Here is a 22870-nt window from a genome sequence, read left to right as displayed (position 1 = left end):
GCCTGCCATTCTCTTCATTAACTCCAGGATTGAAGGCCGGGTCCTTCAAACCTGTGGCTTTCAATTCCTCTGCTCACTCCTTCCAAATTCAAAGTCTCAACGAATAAACAAACTTTTTTCCCCCATAAACAAGTGATATTCTATCATTCTCATGGCTCCTGCAGCCAGAAACCCACCTTATTCAGTCCAAAGAAACCAAAAAACAAATGCAGCCTTTTGCTTTCTGTAGCTGAGACAATCTGGAGCAGGGGAAGATGAGTTCATCTCTTACTTCACAGTATGTCAAGAAAAATTCAGACTAGTAAGGTGTGAAATCTTTTCCCAAATGTTTCTTGCCCATCTTCTATTGCCTTTTTTGTTCATATGAATGAGCAGTTGCTGGCTATTGTGATTGAAGGAAAAGGCTGTTCTGGCAAGGAAACATTTAGCTACATTCTTAGGTTCAGGGAAGCCCAGTCCAGAAAAACTTCCAATTTCAACCTGCCTGATGAGAATCATGATAATAGGAAGCAGGAAAAGATTATTTCTAATCAATTAATGCAGGTTGTGAAACATCAGAAAGAAGAAGATGAAGAAGCTGTTTGACTTCTAATGGGCAACTTTGCTGCACCTTCAGTTTCATTAACCACAGAAAGAGGGAATGCACATAGCACTGAAGAGACACAAGTAGATGTTTGCAAGGAGTATATCTCTGCTAATTTACCATGTATAAACACAGAATGTCTCAGGAAGTCAAGAAACCTTCTGAACTTTGGGACTGTGTATTGGCCATTTGTGTCAAAATTTGAAACAATTCAATCATATCGCCCAAGAGGTGCCACAATTAGTGATCTCTAGCTACTGACAGTGGAGATGGGTTGACTCCTCCTTCACATGGGGGTTTGGGTTGGGGGTTTTCCCTAAAACAGGTAAAAACTATGGTCCATCAAATGTTATATATATTTTTTTTTAGTTATATTCAATTTTGATCAAAATTGATTTGTTGATTGTGTCGCATGATCTTCTATTATTGACTTATTAAGTTGAAACTTGCTACATGATTGTAGGATGACAGATAACTAATCCACAATATTTGAAGATCTACTAAGCTCACCATTGGTAGGCATGTTGGATTAAAAAATTCGTGTTTATATAGGGGTGTCAATCGATTCAGCCCTGTTTATTTTTGGGTTGAATCGATTTTGATCTTGTATTAGGCCAAATCGAAAACAAACCGTTAAAACAAAGTTCAGTTTTGATTTCGTCAGTTTTGATGTGGTTGACTTAATAGACTCTTAGCGATCAATTATCGAGTTGACTTAATGGACTCCTATCAGTCCATTATTGGTTTATTACTAAATCGATGGGACAACATACTTTCTTCATAATGTTTTTATCAGGTTTTTTTTTTCCAATTTTGATCGGTCTGGTCTGATTCGATAGTATACTAGCTTCATAAAAGGCCAAACTGAAACCAAAATGTTAAGGGTTTGGTTTGATCGATCTAACTGGTTCGGTTGAAAATTGACACCCTATGTGTAGAGAATATAAAATGATGCTGAAATCACAAACAACAATCACATAGTCACACACAAAGATTTATGTGGTTCGATAAGATTGCCTATGTCCACGATGAGATGAGATCTGATTCACTATCAATGGAGAATAGGATTACAGTCACTCGCCTTCACACCTTACTTAGATTGCTTATAAAAAAAGAACCCTCTTGCAAATTTATTACGAAACCTTATATAAATAATTTACCAAAGAACCCACATAGTCCTTAAAAAAAAATTCTCGTGAACTAGTGCCCCCGAATCCCCACATAGACCTGCCAGTTCGTTGAGGCCCAGAATATAAGACATCAAGCTGAATCCTTCTAAGTTTACACTTTAGACCAAGGTTCAAAATCCAAGTATTGGACTCGGTATCGATCATTGCCAAAACCTTTTTGGATCGGGATCGGATTGGTAAAAAAACCCCCAAAATCGTTTTTTGAAGGATCGGGTCATGTATTAGCCAAAGTTAGTGGATTTTTTGATCTGGGATCAGATCGGCCGATATTTTTCAGATCGGATTAGTCAATATCGATTGGTATCGGTCAGTATTGGTCTAAATAATATTTTTTTTTTAAAAACATAAAAAACTTTGAAAAAAAAAAAAAATATTCAGTCGGATCGAATCGGATCAGGCGATCCAAGGAACGATCGGGTCAAACCTTTTCATATCGGTCAAATCTTGGGATCGGCCTCGACTGATACCGATCCAATCCGATCCGAGATTATGAACCATGCTTCTGACAGTTCTATAATCCCAATATGCAAGAATCTACAAACAAAACCAAATGCAATGCTTCAAGAGGGATACATCTATAAAACCCAAGGGGATACCTTAGCAGGCATGGATCATGCCTCACAGGTAAGAGATCATGAGCTCAACTCTCCTTGGATCTCCGATATATATTTAAAAAAAAAAGGGAAATTTACACATACCACCCCTGAAGTTTGACGAAAGGATATTTTCACTCCCCAGTTTTGGAAAATTCTACGTCCCCCCTGAGGTTTGCAAACGGTAACAAATAAGCCCATTCCGTCAGTTCATGACTAACACTGTTAAAAATTAGACTTGAACTGACGGAATTGCCCTTACATGAAAAAAAACCAAAAAAAAAAAAAAACACCTGCAACTCATCTTCCCCAATCGATTTTGGGGAAGATGAGTACCTAACCATCCCTAAGCACTTTTCCATCATAAAATTCTAGTTTTATTGCAAAACCATACAAGAGGGATCTCAAATCTGAAATTTTGAGCCGCAGCGGTGACGAGGTTGGACGAATGATACGGTGGCAGCCGAATAAGATGATGCCTTAATTTCAATTCCACGAATCGCAATGGTGCCCCAAATCGTTTGGTTTGAAAGCAGATAACCTCACCAAACCCATTTTTTACCAGGTTCAAAGAACATCAAAGAAGCATTGAAGACTTAACTTTCCCTGTTTCCTTGTGCTTCAAAAGCTTCACGGTTCCTACACCTCTCTCTTTCCACTGATTCAAGTTTTATAACTTCTGTCTTCAATTTTTACCAATTTAATAGGTTACAGAGGGGTTGGTGGAAGTAGGATTGAAACTGTTAGCGCATTTTTGAGGAACGGAGTAACTGTAGCTATTAGGAAGAACAGGGTTTGTACGGTTTAAAACCCATCTTCTGCCTTCAATTCTCTCTCCCAATCTCTCATTCTCTCAAAAGTCAGAATCTCTCTTCCCGAGTTCCACTGTGTTGTTCTTTGCAGTGATCATGGCTAGTAACGAGGTAGAGCGCAAAGAGGAGGGAGAGGAAGAGGCAACAGAAGTTGTAGCCGGTGAAGACGAAGATGCAGGAGCTCAAGTTGCTCCAATCGTTAGGCTTGAAGAAGTTGTTGTTACCACTGGAGAGGAAGAAGAAGATGTCCTTCTCGACTTGTAATCACTTCTCTTCCAATGCCCTAGGCTCTGAAAGTTTTCCGGAGGAGATTCACCGCATGATGACAGAGATCGACACCGACGGAGATGGCTACATCGATCTCAAAGAATTTGCCGATTTCCACCGTGGAAGTTCCATCGGTGATGCAGACGCCGGTAATGGGATGAAAGAGCTGAAAGATACATTTGATATGTATGATAAGGATCACATTTCTGCAACTCATCTTCCCCAAAATCAATTGGGGAAGATGAGTTGTAGGTTTTTTTTTTCCTTGTAAGGGCAATTCCGTCAGTTCAAGTCTAATTTTAACAGTGTTAGTCATGAACTGATGGAATGAGCTTATTTGTTACCGTTTGCAAACCTAAGGGGGGTACGTAGAATTTTTCAAAACTGGGGAGTGAAAATATCCTTTCGTCAAACCTCAGGGGTGGTATGTGTAGATTTAAAATAAAGTTCACGGATCCTCTCTAGAGTATAGAATCTAGAGAACAAAAATCACGGAGACCAAAAAATTCAAATTGTGAAAAGATGGAGGATGGTTTATGTAAAATTCATTCTCACACATGCAATGCACACGCGCTTACGCGCTTTAAAAATTTAAATTGTAGTCATACGTAACCATCTAACTTAGTTGTCGTTTAATGTTTAATGATCACACGGGGTCTCCTGATTCCAGAGATTAAAGTAAGATCTGTATTAAACTAAATCGTTAAGTCATTGTTGCTATGATTGAGTTTTCCTTAAGCCACGGTGAAGGGGAATCCCTTGACCGCTGGGTTTTAGATACTCTCATGAGGATATCAAGAGAGTAGTTTGAGGAATATATTCTCACACTAAAACCCTATAGTGGTTTGTGAACCCTAGGATATGTATTGGTAGAAGAAAACTTTTTTCTTGTTATTATTATTATTAGAATAAATTACTTCATGGATCGCCATAAAGTAAGTAATGGCGGTGCTTGATCCACAGTTGACTATATTGGATCGATCGCATCAACCGACATATCGATCTTGTCAGTACATGATACAAATAAGATATTGATACTACATTGGTGGTATTGATATAGGGAAGGGTAAAATGGTCCAAAAAATGAGGTACTTGTATTTTATGAAGCAAAATGATCTGATTTACCTTAATATGGTTGATCCATATCAATATCAACAGTTATATCAGCCAAGATTGATATAGGCATAGTTTTTGTGCATGATATCAGAACGGCAAGGATATCGATAACTGTACCATATTTTAACAATTTTATTCTCTATCCGTATGGTATCACTGATCCAGTGATCCGGTATCGACCAAGTATCGATACAATGAATACAAATACCGATACCGACACCTAAGAACTTGATTGGTTGGTCACACAAGTGCAACACATGTATCAGAAGTCAATGGATGGCTTAGATTAAGAAGATCTTTTTAAGTTCTCTACAATTATTGCTTGTGGTCCTCAAACTCCTTTGTCCTCTTCCTCCCTGCTTAGATTCTTTATGTTAATATAATTCTTAAGGGAAGTAGTTTTTGAAGGCCACACTCCCATGTGTCTATCTCTCTCCTTATCGAAACAAGAGTGCTGATCTTTTTATACGTAGAGGAGTGATAGATTCATAGACTCATGGGAGTGCTAACATAGGCCACACTTCCCCAGACAGAGACAGAGTTCTTTTTTCCAATTTTTTAAGGAACCTATTAATCAATTTGATTCATCGGAGTCATGCATCTCTCTCAAAGGCGTCACCACTCACCACCGCCTCTGGTAAATGGGCCTGGGCCTGTTTTCATTCCTCTCACATGACCCAACAAGATCGTGTGTTCCACTAAGGATGTCAATCCATTTCGTCCTTATTTATTTATATTTATTTTTTTGATTCCGTTTTGATTCGATTCCAGATAAAATATGTAGAAATTGAAACTAAATAATTTTAGAATTTTAAATCGAAATCGAATCGAATTGGTTCGATTTTATTCAGTTATTATTTGATTTCATTCTATTCGTATATGGTTTTAATAACTTGATTTAATTTATTTCATTTCTTCACTTTGTATAAGACTTGGGAATGTCTTTCATACTAATCTTGGAGAAATAAGACACGAAAGAGAAAATGAACGGAAGCTCATAAGTTGAGATGAGGAGTGAGGAGAGTTGATAATCAAAGATGGGGCGAAAGAGATAAAGTGAAAACTAAAATCTTTGTACTATTTTATAACCTTTTAGGGTTTAATATGGTTTATGTTAGTTTCAAGTTCAATTTTATACGAGTTATATTTCATTTAATTCAGTTCAAATCGATGGTTTTTAATGTAAAACTGAAACCAAACCAAATGAAATTCCAATTTTCAAAAACAAAATCGAACTGAATGTTTTTTATTCAATCGATCGACTTGAAATGGTCTGTTTCGATTCCAATTCTAACTTGACACCATTTGAACCACTTTCGCCCATGCATACCCTACAATATAATTGAATGATCAATAATACTCCCATTGTTAACCTATATAGCCTATGAATACCATCTGAACCCATCGGTCTCCCTTGAGCGCTAGTGTGGGAAAACTCAGTCCTAAGGAAATTAAGGGGAAAATATGGAGGTTTTTGAGTTTTCGATTTCTTTCACTATCAATTCAATCTCGATTTTTTATTGGGTTCGGTTGGCCCGATTTGATTTATAGTGATTCCAAAAAAATTCAACCCAAAACTAAACCGATAAGCATTCAATTCGGTTCAGCCTGAACTTTATCGATCCAATTGGTTTGAGTTGAACTTAGATACCCAAGTCAAATTAAGGGTCATTGCCATGGATTTAGTGCACGGTATCGGAACGGGTATTGGCAACACGTAAAACCGATACGGTATCGGATAAAATTATCTTTGAAATTTCTTTAAAAAAATGAGTTTTTTGATCATTTTACCCCCTTGTTTGTACCATGCTATGGATATGGTGTCGGTACAATATCGGTATCGTGACTATCGTATCGGACGATACGATACCGATACTTAGAACCATGGTCATTGCATCTTTTGATTAAAAAGCCCAAATTAAAAAAAAAAAAAAAAAAAAAGTACCGAACCAACGGCTGAGATTCCGTATACACTAAGGCATCATCACAACGTCATGATGACGTTCTTGTAATGTTTTTGCCAAAAAAAAAAACCAAAGCGAAAAAACAAGACTGGATTCCTGGAAGGAACTGCACGTCTAATTGTTAATTGGAGATGGCTCTTCTCTCTCTCTCTCTCTCTCTCTCTACAAATACACAAACAACTCCCATTTGCTGTTCCAAAGTCTAAATTCCAAACTGGGTTGGAGAGAAAGAAGTAGAAAGATGTCAAAAACAGAGATTTCAAGTGTTCTTAGAGAACCCCGCGTTGTGGTAAGAAAAATGCTGTGTTTATCTCAACGCGAAGAACCTGGTATCTTTGTTCGCCGAAGCATCGGAAGGTAATAGAAATTAGAAATACATTAAGATTCAAATTTATTTGTTTCCTTCAACTACTAATACATTGCAAAAATCTTGATTGATTTCAGCATTTTTGGCTAAATGGGTCTTTGATTTCTTCAGGTTTGAGTTCAGCTACTTCGATCCATTCCTGGTATTAGACGATTTCTCAAGTCGGTTCTCTCTCTTCTTTTCTTCTTTTTGGGATTTCATTTCACTTGCTCTGTTTTCACTTGCCCTTTTAATTTCTTTTGGTTTTCACTTTGAATCTTGCAGTAACAACTCCAGCTGGATTTCCTGATCATCCACACAGAGGTCATCACTCCAGATCCCCAAACTTCCCCCCAACAAAATTCTTATGGGAAATTTTAACATAATTTTATTCTTTCTATTTGCAGGTTTTGAGTCTGTCACCTACATGATGCAGGTAGATTTCATTTTCCCAGCTTATGAGTGGTAAATGTGATTTCTGGACCCACACACAACTGAATCTAGGCATTTTATACACAAAAAAAAACTCTGTTTGGGTTGTTAATGGTTACCCACTAAAAGTAACAAAAGTGGTCAACGGGGGTGGGCCATGAAAGATGTTTGGAATCTGGATTCAGGAACTTGAGTTCGTTTCAGAAAAGCCCTTTCTTAAAGTAAAAAGAATGGTACTTTTTGAATTGGAGTAACTGCTGCTTCCTGCAACTTACATGTCTACAATAGGGTTTAGTTTTTGAAGGAAGGAAGGAAGGTTTGAAATCTTGTGTGTTTGGGTTCACAGGGAAATATTAAACATGAAGATTTCACAGGACACAAAGGTATTGTAAGAGAGGGTGGTTTGCAGTGGATGACAGCAGGTAAAGGAATTGTACACTCTGAAATGGCTGAAGGTCAAGGAACTATAAAGGGTTTGCAGTTGTGGATCAACCTCTCTTCCAAGCACAAAATGTAAGAACACAGATCCTTATCATTACTAATAGAAACTTAGATCTACAATTGGTGCCTACTTGTGTTGGGGGTTTGATGTCTTGTATTCCGCTGCTTGCATAAGTGGCGGGTTAATCATTGTTGGCGGGTCAATGCAGGGGTTGCGAAGCAGTAACCTCGAGAAATTTTTTTTAGGGTTATATGGGTATGTCGGTAAATTTTCTATATAAGATTTCACTATATATGTTAGAATTTTCTAAATAATGGTGTGGGACTAAAACTTTAGTCCCATATTGGAGAAAAAATTCTCTTGGTTTATATGTGATAATGGTATTTTATTACATGTTATGATTAGAAAGGATTGTACGGTGCACTTGCACGTCGCAATAAGGCGCCTTAATCTTTTCGGGATCAACGGTCCATGAGCGATGGTTAGGTTCCAACCATTGGATCATGTCTGATCAAAGGGGTGATCAGGATCCAACCGTTGGATGGGTGACTGGTCAAAGGGGGAATGTAACCCTTGGTACAACGTTGAACCCAATGGTTGTGACCCATCATAACAGCCACTGAGCCCAATGGTTGTAGCCCATATGAACAGGCATGGCCAAGCCCATTCATAGCTCACGAGTTCAGTCATTAAGATATAACAATTTTTACTTAGTTTCAAGTGATTACTGTCTCTGCAAATCAGTAATCAGTCCAGCCTGATTTATCTTGGGAGGTAGGTTTGCTGCAACCCTTTGCAATAATAGGGTGCAAATATTGTCTTAAAGATAGAACGACCTCATTCGACTCAGGCCATCTCTCTGTCCTCTTCCTTTTTTGATCTCAGATTACTAATAATCTTAAGACAGTATTTGATCAATGGAGGAAACTACAGTAATAGGGTGCAAATACTGTCTTAAAGATAGAACGACCTCGTTTGACTCAGGCCATCTCTCTATCCTCTTCCTTTTTTGATCTTAGATTACTAACAATATATTTGTACATATAATCTGACAGAGGAATGAGGAAGAGCGGCTATAACCCTATTCTCTATTGATAGAGAAGTAGATCTTGTCTCACTGTGGAGTAGGCAATCTTGCTGAACCATTTAAATCACCGTGGATTTTGACATTCTTGCCGAACTATGTAAATATTTATGTGCGACTGTGTGATTGTTGTTTGCAATTTCCATTATTTTCTGCTTCATTTTAGGTCATCTTTTTCTCCACAAGTTTAGTTTTAATTCATATATATTTGTTTGTTAATAATCTCAGGGCTGAACCAAGTTATCAAGAGCTGCCAAGTAAAGATATTGCAGAAGTTGAAGAAGATGGGATCAAAGTGAGAGTTATAGCAGGGGAAGCCTTAGGAGCCAAGTCAACCATTTACACAAGGACTCCAACCCTGTTCTTGGACTTCACACTCAAACCAGGAGCTCATCTCCAGCAACCTATCCCATCCATGTGGAATTCATTCATTTATGTCTTGGAAGGGGAAGGTGTCTTTGGAACTCAAGAGTCTTCACCCACAAAAGCATTCCATGTTCTTCTTTTAGGCCCAAGTGGTGATGGTGTAGAAGCATGGAACCAGTCTTCTACGCCCCTCAGGTTTGTCTTGGTTGCAGGAGAACCAATAGGGGAGCCTGTAGTGCAGTATGGGCCTTTTGTTATGAACACTAAAGAAGAGATTGACCAGACAATTGATGATTTTGAGAATTGCACCAATGGGTTTGAGAAAGCCAAGCATTAGATATCAGAAGCCATGATTGGAATTGATTTTTAGCCAATTTTAGATTTGTTATTCTTTTTGTTTGTTGGTGATAGGAGAAGAAAAACAAAAGGATGACAAATAGTGGAGTGGTATTATTTTATTTTATTTTTTTAAAATGCAAAATAAACAAAATTAATCACATAAGAACTTAATTAACAATAGGGAAAATGAACTCTGTCCGAGAGTGTGGCCCGCCAGTGCCCCGCCCATCAACCAAACACTAGTAAGGTTGTAAGGTGGAGGAAAGATGTGAACCAGGAGGGTTGCACCCAAGACCTCCTGGTAGTAATGGGCTTTACGCACCACAAGCTAATAAGTGCGCTAGGGATTGGGCTCCTCTTTTTAGAGGGCATCGTCCAATGAGTGCCCAATGAGGCATCCAAAGGTTGGACTGTGCTACACACATCCAGATAGTTGATTGGACGTGCACCGAGATGTGTGCAGTACAGCCCAGTAGTTGGATGCCTCAATGGGCACTCATTGGGTGATGCCCTCCAAAGAGATGATGAAAATCCTCACATGATCAAGGAGTAGAGAGAGTGTCAAAGATGTGAGATGACATGGAAAAGCATCTCCACATTGACGGCATTGAGACATTTTTTCCTAACCGAAATAGGGTTGTGTTATGCGACACCAATGAGAGGATTGAGTTAATTCATTTGTTGGGTTGAGATAGGTTGAGTCGAACCCACATTGGCTAGTTTAGGGTTGTGAAACCTTAGCCCAAAATTGGGCCGGAATTGGTTAGAGACTTAGAGTTAAGGATATGGAAATGTACCGTTGGGGCGGACTGGTTTGGTACCGACCCAAGTTTTAGGCCTCAAGTTGAACCGGGTAGCCATAAATAAGGGGGTAACTGGTTCGGTTTTGGATAATCAGTTTCAGTTCCTAATCAATACCGGTCCTAAGGGGTTAGGACCAGAACCAGCCCCATTATCTAATCGATTCCAAACTTGAGAACTAGAACTATTTAATAATTGGTTGTGCAGTTCCAGTTCTTAATCAGTTCCAAACAATATCACAGACTCTATGTGTCCAAAATTCTAAAAAAAGTTAATTAAGCATACTAATTAATAACCAAATATCTATTCCTAAGTATACAAATAATTAAGGAAAAAAGAACGCTAACCAATGCCTTTGTGCGGAAAAAGATTGCATAGACCCCAGTGAAAAAAAAAAAAAAAAAAACGTTTTGAAACTGATGCCTTTATGCGTACTCTAGAACCATTGAGAGAACCAACCTAGAACCAATCCATTCAGTTTTACTAATCAGTTTCAAAATTTAGACAAAAAACCAAACCAATTACTTAATGGGTGGATTTGTTCCAGTCCAATACTCTCAATTCTGTCCTAAATTGACATCCGGCCCTGAGCCATAAGAGCGAGTATGGACTCTAACCAAATCGTTATCCCCTCCAATTCGCTGTCCCCTTCAATTGCTCCAATTCCTCACATGGGATGAAAATGACCACCCTACCCTACCCAAAAACACTGCCCAAGGTGGGGTCCACTCCCCCCTATTACAGGAATTGGAGATGCCCGCGAATTGAAGGTTATAATTATTCACTCTAACCAAAACAGATCAATGTCACAATGTCTCAATGTCAATGGAAATTATTTTAAGAGTGGTGACTTTAGATGGAATCCATGGGCTTTTTATATGAATGCACTTGAGGCTGTTAAGTCGGTTTGGGCTTCAGATTTTAATAATACAATCAATTAAATTTTAGGCTTCTCTTGATAATAGTTCTCAATTCTAATAGATCGCTATTAATATTTTTTGTATGGAGAATAACTGTGGTAGACGGAAGGCCTTGGCACAATGGTAAAGTTGCTCCATTGTGATTTAGTGATCGTGGGTTCAAGTCGGAAAACAGCCTATCAACCAAGCAGGGGGTAAAGCTCTGTACATCATGATCTTTTCTAGACCCCGCAATGACAAAAGCCTCGTGGGGTACACACTTTTTTTAGAAAAGCTATGACATGAAAAGAAAATAGAAAAAGGAAGGGGAAAGAAAACATAGTTCACCCACCATCCTAGGGTAGTCTTGATTACTCCCTCCCCCTATATAGTATTAGAATTATGAGGAGGGTGATAATGAGAATTATTTGTGAAACTAATTTGGGATAAAGATATTTGCTTGGGCCTCTAGAGCTTGTACGTGCGCGCTGGCTAATGGGAGCACAAGCACAAGTATTGTTTTCACTTGAATTTTTACCTTTTCATGGGGGTAGTATGATACTTTTACATGTTTATGTGTCTGGGCATAGGAACCACGCAAGCCATCCAATCAAGTAGCATTCCTTTTCCCAACTAATTTAACAGAAGAAAGGGAAAAAGAATGATGCCCAGTCGTGTAGCCCCTATGCCCAGACGCAGGAGCGTGCAAAATTGCAACCTCACCTTCATGAAATAAAAACGTTCATCTATGTTGATGTCTTTACATGTGCTCTCATTGGCCTCCACAAAGGTGCAGAGCAAAAATTACAATCTCACCTCCATGAAATAAAAAATCTCATTCATATTGATGTCTCTACATGCTCTCTCATTGGCCTTCCCACTAGTGTCGAGGCTATGTGAACAAACAAATTAAATATCTCTTGCCTTAGAAAAAAATAGAAAAACATTAGGTTCAAAATATGTTCTAGACCCAAAATCTATTTCGAAAATACATACCAAACGCACATAACAATATTTTGATTTTCCAAGAAATGTGTTGTGACTTGTGAGCAAGCAAACTTCCTTTTATACTATATATAATTGCATCCTTACCCATTCAATATCTTAGTACTTTAAGGCCACCAAGAGGCAAGAACCTTTCAATTAATTCAACAAAAGAAGACATGATTGTAAGGTGATGTGGCTTACATTGCCACATCAGCATAAGAGGGCTCGGAATAGTTAAGGTATTATTGAAACTTCGTCAACAAATCTTTGCTTAAACCAACACGATATTGATCTGGATCCTATTCGAATCTTTGTGTGGTCCAAATTGGGACAAAATGGCTGCTCAAGAAGAGTTTTCCAAGTTTTTTATTAGATTGGATTGGATTGAAACTCATAAAAGAAAAAAGTTATCAAAGTTGAATTTATAATAAGTTTGCGTAGAAATTCATAAGGTTGATTGATGACATTAATGACAACAATAACAAGTCAGGTTTATCCCAACTAAATGAGGGTCGCTACACGATTCCTTTTACGAACATACACATAAAAAAATAAAAAAACAAGAATGATGCAAAATGGAAAATGAAAGTAAAGTTGATTGATGACATCATGGCTCACATATTCACAAAATTTAAGGACCAACAAAGTTGTGACATGACAAATACTTGAACGACTAAGTGTGGGCCGTCTCTAACTGGACCAATCAGATAATCTTTACTCTATCTAAATTTAAGTCATATTTATAAACAAATGTTATATGATCTAATTTTTTTTTAGAGATAGGGTTACATCGTAACCTTGTCCATTCTACAAAATGAATCGTGTTACAAAAATATTTTTTTGGGTGACGGTATAGTGAAGGGCATTTCGAACTTCCATATAATAAAAAGAAAATAATAATAATCCTAGATTCTTTGGTGCTTTCTTCACCCGTGGTGGTGTAGGAACAATTTTGTAGGCGTCATTTCATATGAGAGAGAGAAATGCTACATAACCCAAGGATTTTACATTTGGAATCAGGGGCCGATCAACTAGAATCTGATGGAATCGATCTCAAAAACCCTAGAATCTGCCCCTTTTCTATGAAGGGCAACATAAAAAATTTGTAGGCGTCATTTCATGTGTGAGAGAGAAATGTTACATAACCTAAGGATTTAAAATTTGGAATCGAAGGTCAATCAACTAGAAACTATCGAAATCGATCCTAAAAATCCTAAAATCAACCCCTTAAATCATTGTGAAACATGGACAGTTAAATCAGCTAGAATCGATTAGAATCAGTCCTAAAAACCCTAGAATCGACCCCTCAAATCATTCTGAAAGATCAAAAATTGAAATCAATCCAATTCCAATCCAAATTGGCTGATCTGATTCAGATTTTTGAAACACCGACCTACCCTCCCCTGATGGCTTTGAGAATATTTTTTTCTCATTATATCATCACTCTAGTAGTTTCCCAAGGGGAAAAGAAGGAAATTGCAAACCAATAGGTGTCTTCTCCCTGTCCCTCTCCCTAGTTCCTATCCGATTTGTGATTTAGATTAGATCACCGATGATATTTTTGATCCCTATCCTTCTCCTTAATTCCTATCCGATTTGTGATTTAGATTAGATCTTTTTTTAGATTAGAATTTTTTTTGATAAATATATATATATTTTTTTAGATTAGATCACTGATGATATTTTTGAGAGTTAGAAGATTCTTAAGGGGAGGGAGGGAAGTAGTTGCGTGTGGAGTTCTTATAAACAAAACAAGCCACCCCTTTACTCTTCCCCTAAATCAAATCAAAATTAAATTAAACACATATAATATTGAAAATGACCCTTTTTGACAAAGTTTTGATTTGTTTTGTTTCCTGGTTCATGAATTCAATTTGCAGATGGGGTTTGGAGTTTTGGACCATTTATCATAATTAATAACCCTGGTGGGATCCACATGCTATAACTTGATGATTAATATGACGTTGTTGGCCAATGTTAATTGAGATTGCTCATTTAGGAATTTAGGAATTAGGAATTAGGATAGGACTCCACAACTTCTAATATCTTTCAGAACTGTCTTTTCATACAGGGAAGAGAGAGATGGACTCATGGGAGTACTCGCGTAGGCCACACTCCTGGCCAGAGTTTTTTTTCCTTATCTTTCATGATGAGATTGCAACTAAGCCCTTGTGTTTTTTTTTTCTTTTTGGAGAATGTTCTCTGTGCCACAGTGCAAGCTACGCCCAAACACATAGGCCTACCACTTAAGGGGCAGGGAGGTCATTGCATCTATCCCATGTGCCTGGCGCAGCCTGTACTGCGGCACAGAGAACACTACCCCTCTTTTATTTTCTCTTTTTGGAGAAGCTTCTTGGAAGTTTCTTGAAATGGTCTAAAGAAACTATACAATCAAATAAAGCACTCTCTTCATTAATGTTAGCTCAATTATTGCACTTCTTCCTCATCATCTTCTGCTTACTCCACACGTCTCTCTTTGTAAGATTATTCTCATGGCAATAATAAAAACAGAAAAAATGGAGTTTCTTCTGGTTGATTATGGGTTCTTATTGGTTGGAAAGAGAAAATGTCTTCTTCTTCTTCTCTCTTTATCTAACATGGTAGATAGTGAGTCTTAATTGTAGTAACTATAGCAGGAGCGAATTAGAATTGCTCCATTTATGAGTCGGTATTCTTTGTGGGGGGAGTGTGGCCCATGTGCGCGTGGGGTCAATGTGAACGCAGGTTGGCATTGTAAGGGGTCAGGATATTCGCCTTTCATGGGGGTAGGGGTATAGGACAATATTTTACCTCTCTTTGTGTCTAGATGTGGGGTTACACTCTCGTAAAGACCTTGTCATTTTCTATATGGGTGGGTAGCACAAAACTATCTTACATACGGGTCAAAATTGGTTGGATCCGATTCCGACTTCTTACGGATTCCCATTTCAAAACTTGGAAAGAGATTCGGTGAATTAAACAAGTCTGAATATACAGATTAATGCACCTAGATTTAAAATATATATATATATATATATATATATATATATATATGAAGTTTTAGTAAGTTTAGGGTTTCCTACTTTCCTCCCCTTCTTCAAACTCCTTCTAGGGTTCCAGTCGATTCTCAATCGATTTTGATAGAATCAAAGTTGGTGGAGTTCAATCGAGGATTTTAAATTTGAAATAGATCATTGGCCCTAAAAGTCATAGAATCAGTTGCTCAGATCTGAAAACCTAGTAATCCAGTCTCGAAAACCCTAAAATCGACTGCTTTGAAAAATCCAGGATTAGAATTAAGTAGACATCACTCCATTCCTTGGTGAATTAAACATCTCATAGAAGACTGTTTGTTCGGCAAGACCATGAGAGATAAAATAAGAAATGATGTTATTAGAATCAATTTGAGTGTTCCACCAATCCAGGACAAACTCTGTGAGAGCCGCTTGAAGTGGTATGGTCATGTACAAATGAGACTCATGGATGTACTAGTAAGGAGTGACCAGATTCAGTTTGACGGAACTAAAAGAGGTAGGGGCATGCCTAAAATGACTATTGGAGAAGTGGTAAGAAAGGATATGCGTCTGATAAGGCTCAATCCTACTATGACTACAGATAGAGTTGTTTAGAGGACAAGGACCCGTGTAGCCGACCCACCTTTGTAAGAGGATGTCTTTGGGATGCTGCTTGCTTTAACTACTGCTTTGATTTCTTCCTTTATTTTTTTGTTTTCCTTTTTATCTCTTTTTTTTTTTTAATAAAAAAAAACCTCTATTAGATCCATGCAGCCGACCCATTTAGTTGGGATAAGGTTATGGTTGTTGTTGTTGTAGAGGACTGTTTGTTGCTTTATCACATTTTTTACGTGAGAAGCCAAATTTGTTGCTGATAAACTGGCCTCTTTTGATGCTTTGAAGCAAGCAGACTTATTTTTGGTGTCATTATAAAGCTTGTGAATTGATCAGAATATGATAAATTATTTTTAAATTTTGTAGTGTATTTTATTCATAATTTGTAGTTATCAAAATAAAATAAGAATAATAATTAATTTTAATTTGATCAGACAATACTAAATTGACTAGTTTAATTCAATTAATTTTAGTTTTAATCCCATCACTACATCCCACAAGATGAACATTAAACCCATTTCAAAATTTCAATTTATAACATAGATGGGAGCAAAAATGGGGAGAAATTTTTTAAAGAGTGGAATCGGGATCTAGATCGATTTTGATCCAAATTAGCCAGAATTGAGATTGGTTTAGGCTAATCCTGGTTTCGATCCAAACCGGCCCGAGTTTTTAAAACCCTAATGCTAAGGTTTTGAGATTCCTAATAAACGACTTGATTGATAGACAAACAGAAAGAAACATGCAATCATGGTAGCAAATTCACCACATCATCATTCCCTTAAAAAATAATTAGTCAAAGCTGGACACAATCAGTGTTCCATTGTTTATGGCATGGGCTTTTTAAAGTGGTAGGGCCTTAGGTGATCCATGTTAATTATGCTACAAGATATTACTATTTTTTTTTTGGGTCACATGGCTCCTTCAATCATGGAGTGGAAGACAAAAGAGGGAACTGGAGGATCTAAACCCGTCAAAATAAAGGGGGGTGTTTGATCATTTCATAGGGTGGGGTCCACTTGTGAAATAACTCAAACACCCATGTTTTTGCTAGGCTGGATCCTTCACCTCCTGCCACAGCTGGAGGATAGCCAAATTGCACGAATAGTGTTGGGATGCTATTAATTCTTGATAATTGTTTGTTGAGTTTGTTGACTGATGTGTTGTTTGTTGAGCCAAATTGTCCCATTGTGACTGTTTTTCATCATAGTAATTATAATTTTTTTAAGGGCAAGAGATTCCTGTCTCGTCATGTTACATTGCACCAGAATAAAAATCAATGAGAACATGCACAAAGACATCAATATGGATGAGATTTTAGATTTTGAAGGGGTGAGTGATAATGTCACGTGCTCTTATGTCTGGTCATAGGATCCATGCAACTTTGTTTTTTGTTCTTTTCTTCTTTTTTTTTAATGAAAACGCTAATATAATTCTTCCCTTACCATGTCTATGATTCTTCTATCCACTGTTCTAAGTATTGATATTCTATCAATTGATACCAAGGTTTTAAGAATTGGAATCGAATTGGTTAGACCGAATCTAATTACGGCTTATCCGGCTCATTTAAATTTTATTTTTTTTCCAAAAAAGACCTAGAGGGCATTAAAAACACTGATTCATGTCGATTTGGATCCAAATCCTGATTCCGCATTTTTAAACCTTGATCAATTTGGATTCGGAATATCGGATCAGTATCGACCATGGTTCTAAGTATCGGCATCGTATCACTCGTTTCGGATAATATGAATCGATTTTGCTAGTCACCGATATCGATACTGTATCGGTAACACGGTACGGACAAGGGGTAAAATGATCAAAAAAACTCATTTTAAAGGAATTTCAGGGGTAATTTTGTCCGATTCAGGTCGATATCATATCGGTTTTACGTGTTACCGATACCCGTTCTAATACCGTACACTAAAACCATGGTATCGTTAGGGACCGATATACTGATCCCGACATAGAAAGTGTAACATCCAAACAGGTGTTTCACGTGTGCTTTTTTTTGTCAGCCAATGCTTTACAGTGACAAATCTTCATCCTTTTATAACATTCTTCTCACAGACTCTCTCTCTCCTACAAATAAGAACTAAAACTCACAACCCATCATCTCGATCCAATCTCTAGCGATTAAAACTCTATTAACCCAGAACCAGATCATCCTCTCCCACCCAAAAAAGAGGAAAAAAAAAAAATGGACGGAAATCAAGAAGGTGCGTCAACCTCCGACGATCTGAAGAACCCACTGCTACCAATCCAAGAACCCACAGAGAGTTTATCTCCAGACATCCATTGGTCTCTGAGATCGATTCTCACAACCAACAATTTGTTCATACTCTTAGGACCTCTTTCCTGTGCAGCCATTAAATTATTCGTTGAGCTCGATGGGGCCAAACCCGGCACTAGCAGAGACATGCTTGCGGTTCTTGCTTGGATTTTCCTATGGTGGCTCACCGAAGCTGTACCCATGCCAATTACTTCCATATCTCCTCTCTTCCTTTTCCCACTCTTCGGAATTGCTTCTGCCGATGATGTAGCACAGACTTACATGGACGATGTCATCGCTCTCGTTCTCGGTAGCTTCATTCTTGCTCTTGCCGTCGAACACTATAACATCCACCGACGACTCGCCTTAAATGTAATTCAAATAAACCTGAATTTAATCAATTAAGCTCCATTGTTGACCTTAATTTTTTTTTCCCCTTTCCTTGAAATACAGATAACGTTGCTGTTCTGCGGAGATCCATTGAAGCCAAAGCTATTACTATTGGGGATTTGTGGTACAAGTGTATTTGTAAGTATGTGGATGCACAATGTTGCAGCGGCGGTGCTGATGATGCCGGTGGCGACTGGAATTTTACAGAGACTTCCAACACATTCAGGCAGATCTGACGATATCAGTCGGTTTTGTAAAGCGGTGGTGCTCGGCGTTACCTATTCGGTGGCAATTGGAGGGATGAGCACGTTGACTGGTACTGGTGTTAACCTCATATTGGTTGGAATGTGGAAGAGTTACTTCCCTGATGCAGAACCTATCAGTTTCAGTACCTGGTTCTTCTTTGGATTTCCTCTGGCTTTGATCATCTTCTTCGCTTTGTGGGTTATACTCTGTTTCTTTTACTGTTCTTCTGGATCTGGGAATTCCCTTTCTTCTTATTTGGACAAGAATCAGCTGAGAGAGGAGCTTGAAGTGCTAGGTAGGTAAACTGTTCAGAGCCCCCAACAAAGCCATATCAATTCAACAGAAACCAATTTTTTAACGATGATTTTGATTTTGATTAGAGTGATTCTGAAGTTTTAATCGAAATTATGAATTGGGTACTTTTGTTTATGATTATTTCTGTTATCAAATCTCTGAATTGGGTTTTTTTCGTCCATGATTGTAACAATTTTGGGAAATTAATGTTTGAGCAGGTCCAATGGTTTTTGCAGAGAAGACGATATTGGCTGTGTTTTCGGTACGTCCAAGCTCTCTCTCTCTCTCTATTGTGGAAATGCCACCTATGCAATGCTCTAAAAAAGTAGAAAATTTTCTCATCTTCTAATTTTCAGTCTAGGGAACGGTTTGAGGAGTTGGTATCATTCGAATTGGGATAAGGGATTGACATATCGGTACTGGTATCAGCCGATACTGATCCAGATCGCCTGGATTAGTCGGTTTTACCACTGGTTTTCATTAAAATTTGGGTTTTTTTTTTTATCATTTTATTTTATATGACATGACACCTCTACCCCCTAATTTTGAGGAGGAGAGAGATAGACACATGGGAGCGTGGCACAGACAGAAAACTACTTCTCTTAATTTTAATGTGTACATGGACACTCTCAATCGTATGCTTCATATTTTTTAAAAAATTTCACCAAATCAGGAATTAATTAAGGCATAAGATTGGTGCCTCTTTCCTCTTACTTTCTTTAATCTTTCATATTACATATTTCATTTTTCTATCTATTTCATTTTTTTCATTTTTCCTTCTCTTTCTTGGTTATAACTCAGTTTTCTTGACTTTGTTTTGTTTAGATCCATGTAGTCGACCCCATTAAGTTGGGATAAGGCTGAGTTTGTTGTTGTTGTTGTAAATTAACTAATAGATAGGAAATGTGTTATAAAATTGATCAATTTGCATACATAAATTAATCACACCTTGTTTGATTAAGGGCGGCCATGTGGATGTTAGGATACAATATAAGCATTAAAGGGCTACTATAGCATAAAAAATTATGTAATACATAGTTAGGTCATTAGAAGATAGATTTAAGAGTGAAATGGAAAAAAAAAAACATGAATATGTGCCAGTGAGGGTACTGTAAACATTTTAAAAAGCTAGGAAAGAAGAGGTGAAAATTTTCTTTGGCTAAAGATTTCATACATGGTTGTGCAAGTAAGTGTGCATGATTGTGTCCCCTCTTACATGAGTTGAAAAAGGTCAAAAAACCCCATGCTTTATTTAAGACTCAAAACTCCCACCCTCTCACATGCACGGCTTACATAACCCTGCATGAAAATTGTCCCCAATTTCTTTATTGAGGAAATAAAAAAAAGAAGTATTCTATAAGAAAATTTGGGTAAATATAAAATTAGTTTAGGAGATTTGACAGAAATTTGCCAAGAAACAAAGAGATATTAAAAGAGATGAAAACCTTCCTCCATACTCCAGGCATCTCCATATTTTTATAACAAAGCAAGAATGGATTAATAATTACTAATTGATTTGGGCAGATTGGTCTCAGTTTTTTTTTTTTTGTTTTTGTTTTTTGGTTGCAGATGCTTATAGTTTTGTGGATGACAAGGAGCATAACTGCTGACATTCCAGGATGGGGTGTTCTTTTCAATGGACTAGCAGGTGATGGAACTGCAAGTGTAAGTACCCATGAAAGACCCATTACACGCACCCCAATTTCTGAGTCTTTTAACTGCTGAGATCCTTCTTTTGAACAGTTAATAGAGTGGTAAGTTTAGATAGATTTGTAACAACAGTTACTTATGCAGGTGATGATGGCAACTTTATTGTTCATTATTCCTAACAAGAAGCAACAGGGAGAGAAGTTAATGGACTGGAACAAATGCAAGAAGATCCCCTGGGGTATGATCTTGTTACTTGGTGCTGGTTTTGCCATTGCCGATGGCTTTCGGAAGAGTGGCCTTGCAGATGTGTTATCCAAAAGCTTAGATTTCTTGGAAGAGGTTCCTTACCTTGCCATTGCCCCTGCTGTGTGTCTCATCAGTGGGACTATCACTGAATTCACATCAAACAATGCCACCACCACTCTTGTCATTCCGATCCTCATCCAATTAGCAAAGACAATGAAGTTGCACCCACTTCTTCTTATGGTTCCTGGAGCAATTGGTGCCCAGTTTGCATTCTTTCTCCCAACTGGTACACCTTCTAATGCTGTAGGATTTGCAACCAAGCACATAGAGATCAAAGATATGTTCAAGGTTGGGTTGCCACTTAAAATAGCTGGAATTGCTGCTCTAACCCTCATAATGCCTACACTAGGTGATTCTCTTATTTCTGTGTAGAAAAGTAGCAAAATCACATAACTATCTCTATTAATTACCTTATATTTGAAACAGTTATCAAAAGATTAATGTGTTCTGCAACTGGGTTTTTGCAGGTGCCTTGGTCTTTGGGACAGATAAACACATACAACAGCTTCAGTAAGTCTTTTGTGTAGGGAACAAGCACTGTACCATACATGATACACCAAGCCCTGTCGGCCTGTCCTTCCCCCCAACAAAATGGAGGAAAAGAAAGAAAGAAAGGGAGGGGGGGGGGGGAGGGGGGGGAGAGAAAGCAAAAGACATTCTGAATATCTCTGTATCATAAAAAAAAGTTGTCGCAAATCAGAGAGCAGGCTTAATGGGGTCATTTTAGCTGTAAACAGACAAAATCATATTTTCTCATTGCATTTGATAGAATCTATTGGCTTATACCTTCAGGCAGCCATTCTTTGTACATCCTTAATAAGTACTATAGTTTTTGGCTTTTTTTTCCCCCAATGTGTAAGATTTGATTCATGTAATAGGAAGATCAAAGGAATTCATCAAATGCTCCACTCTTTATGGCTACTAGCCTGTCTGAAGAGTCCATCTGAATGATTTCATCCCATCTCAATGAAGCCTTAACCCCAATACTTGGTGTCATTAACATGAATACCCTTCTAAGAATCTACTCTAGGTCTCTATCCAGAGGATATCATCCAGTTGATAATAAGTAGCTAAACAGATAATTAGAAATTGAAGCAGCAAGTACTCTCAAAGTGGCAAGGTTCTTTTATCTTTTACTGTGTCTTTGATTAATTTTCAGATGCACATATGCCATATTTCCAATCTATTTACAATTTCATCAATGCATAAATAAGCTTAAAGATAAGAACAACGATGCTCCAGGATTTTCTTGTTAGTCGAGGTCAGTTTTTTCAATGAAAAGATGTATTCTAAATTGAAGTTCTGTTCTCCACTGTAGACTTGATTCTGCGTATAAAATCATCAACGGCAATGCTACCAAGCTCTCCACCAAACCCAGGTCTAACTGTAACAGTTTGGGTTTTAGCTTCCAGGGAACCATAACTACCTTTAATGTGATGTTCTGCTTCTCTGCATCTCTTATGAGATTTGGTAAGCTCTCACCATGGCAAGCTTCAGCCTGGATACCATTATCCTTCAGCCTTTTTGCACCTCACTGAAGTAATGAAGCTGCAGAAGCATACATTATGTGCTTCAAAATAAGGACAGAAAAGATATTCTCATGGAAATGCAAAGATGCCTGATAAGTTAAATCATGGAAGTTTTACATACTTCACTGTCAGCAGCAGATAAAACACGAGCGTGGATTGGAGAAAGCTATAGCAGGAAATTACCAGGATAATGCTCTACAAGGATATTGGTGCCTCTTCTCTGAGTTAGAATTGACATAAGTTATAACAAACCAATCTGGCAAATTAAAATCAACCTCTTGACATCAGTAAGAGGAATACATTAGTTCATCAAGAATGGTATATGTTAATGCATCAAAACAACAAAAAAATGCCTGA

The 22870-nt window shown here is 37.7% G+C and overlaps 2 protein-coding genes across 2 annotated transcripts; both read left to right on the top strand.

The window, feature by feature from the left end:
- Positions 1-1231: 1231 nt before the first annotated feature.
- On the top strand, positions 1232-21498 carry LOC122640229 (tonoplast dicarboxylate transporter). The gene is made up of 8 exons (XM_043833379.1): positions 1232-1242; positions 15345-15353; positions 17963-18470; positions 18552-19029; positions 19247-19290; positions 20598-20693; positions 20823-21333; positions 21452-21498. The coding sequence occupies exons 3-8, from the start codon at positions 18027-18029 to the stop codon at positions 21496-21498; spliced, it is 1620 nt and encodes a 539-aa protein (XP_043689314.1). The 5' UTR covers positions 1232-1242; positions 15345-15353; positions 17963-18026.
- On the top strand, positions 6678-9638 carry LOC122640512 (pirin-like protein At1g50590). The gene is made up of 6 exons (XM_043833723.1): positions 6678-6882; positions 7004-7053; positions 7157-7195; positions 7279-7307; positions 7650-7816; positions 9058-9638. The coding sequence occupies exons 1-6, from the start codon at positions 6767-6769 to the stop codon at positions 9530-9532; spliced, it is 876 nt and encodes a 291-aa protein (XP_043689658.1). The 5' UTR covers positions 6678-6766; the 3' UTR covers positions 9533-9638.
- Positions 21499-22870: the final 1372 nt, after the last annotated feature.

The sequence above is a fragment of the Telopea speciosissima genome, chromosome 9 (genome assembly GCF_018873765.1).
Source record: "Telopea speciosissima isolate NSW1024214 ecotype Mountain lineage chromosome 9, Tspe_v1, whole genome shotgun sequence".
NCBI lineage: Eukaryota > Viridiplantae > Streptophyta > Magnoliopsida > Proteales > Proteaceae > Telopea > Telopea speciosissima.
The sequence above is the reverse complement of the archived record's forward strand: the minus strand, read 5'-3'. Positions and strand labels throughout refer to the sequence as shown.

Bases quoted from the DNA above. Each gene is read 5' to 3' on its own strand.
- LOC122640512 (XM_043833723.1), top strand. From the start codon at position 6,767: ATGTCAAAAACAGAGATTTCAAGTGTTCTTAGAGAACCCCGCGTTGTG. The intron at 7,054-7,156 runs GTCGGTTCTCTC...TGAATCTTGCAG, and splicing joins GGTATTAGACGATTTCTCAA to TAACAACTCCAGCTGGATTT. The intron at 7,308-7,649 runs GTAGATTTCATT...TTGGGTTCACAG, and splicing joins CTGTCACCTACATGATGCAG to GGAAATATTAAACATGAAGA.
- LOC122640229 (XM_043833379.1), top strand. From the start codon at position 18,027: ATGGACGGAAATCAAGAAGGTGCGTCAACCTCCGACGATCTGAAGAAC. The intron at 19,291-20,597 runs GTACGTCCAAGC...TTTTGGTTGCAG, and splicing joins CGATATTGGCTGTGTTTTCG to ATGCTTATAGTTTTGTGGAT. The intron at 20,694-20,822 runs GTAAGTACCCAT...TTACTTATGCAG, and splicing joins CAGGTGATGGAACTGCAAGT to GTGATGATGGCAACTTTATT.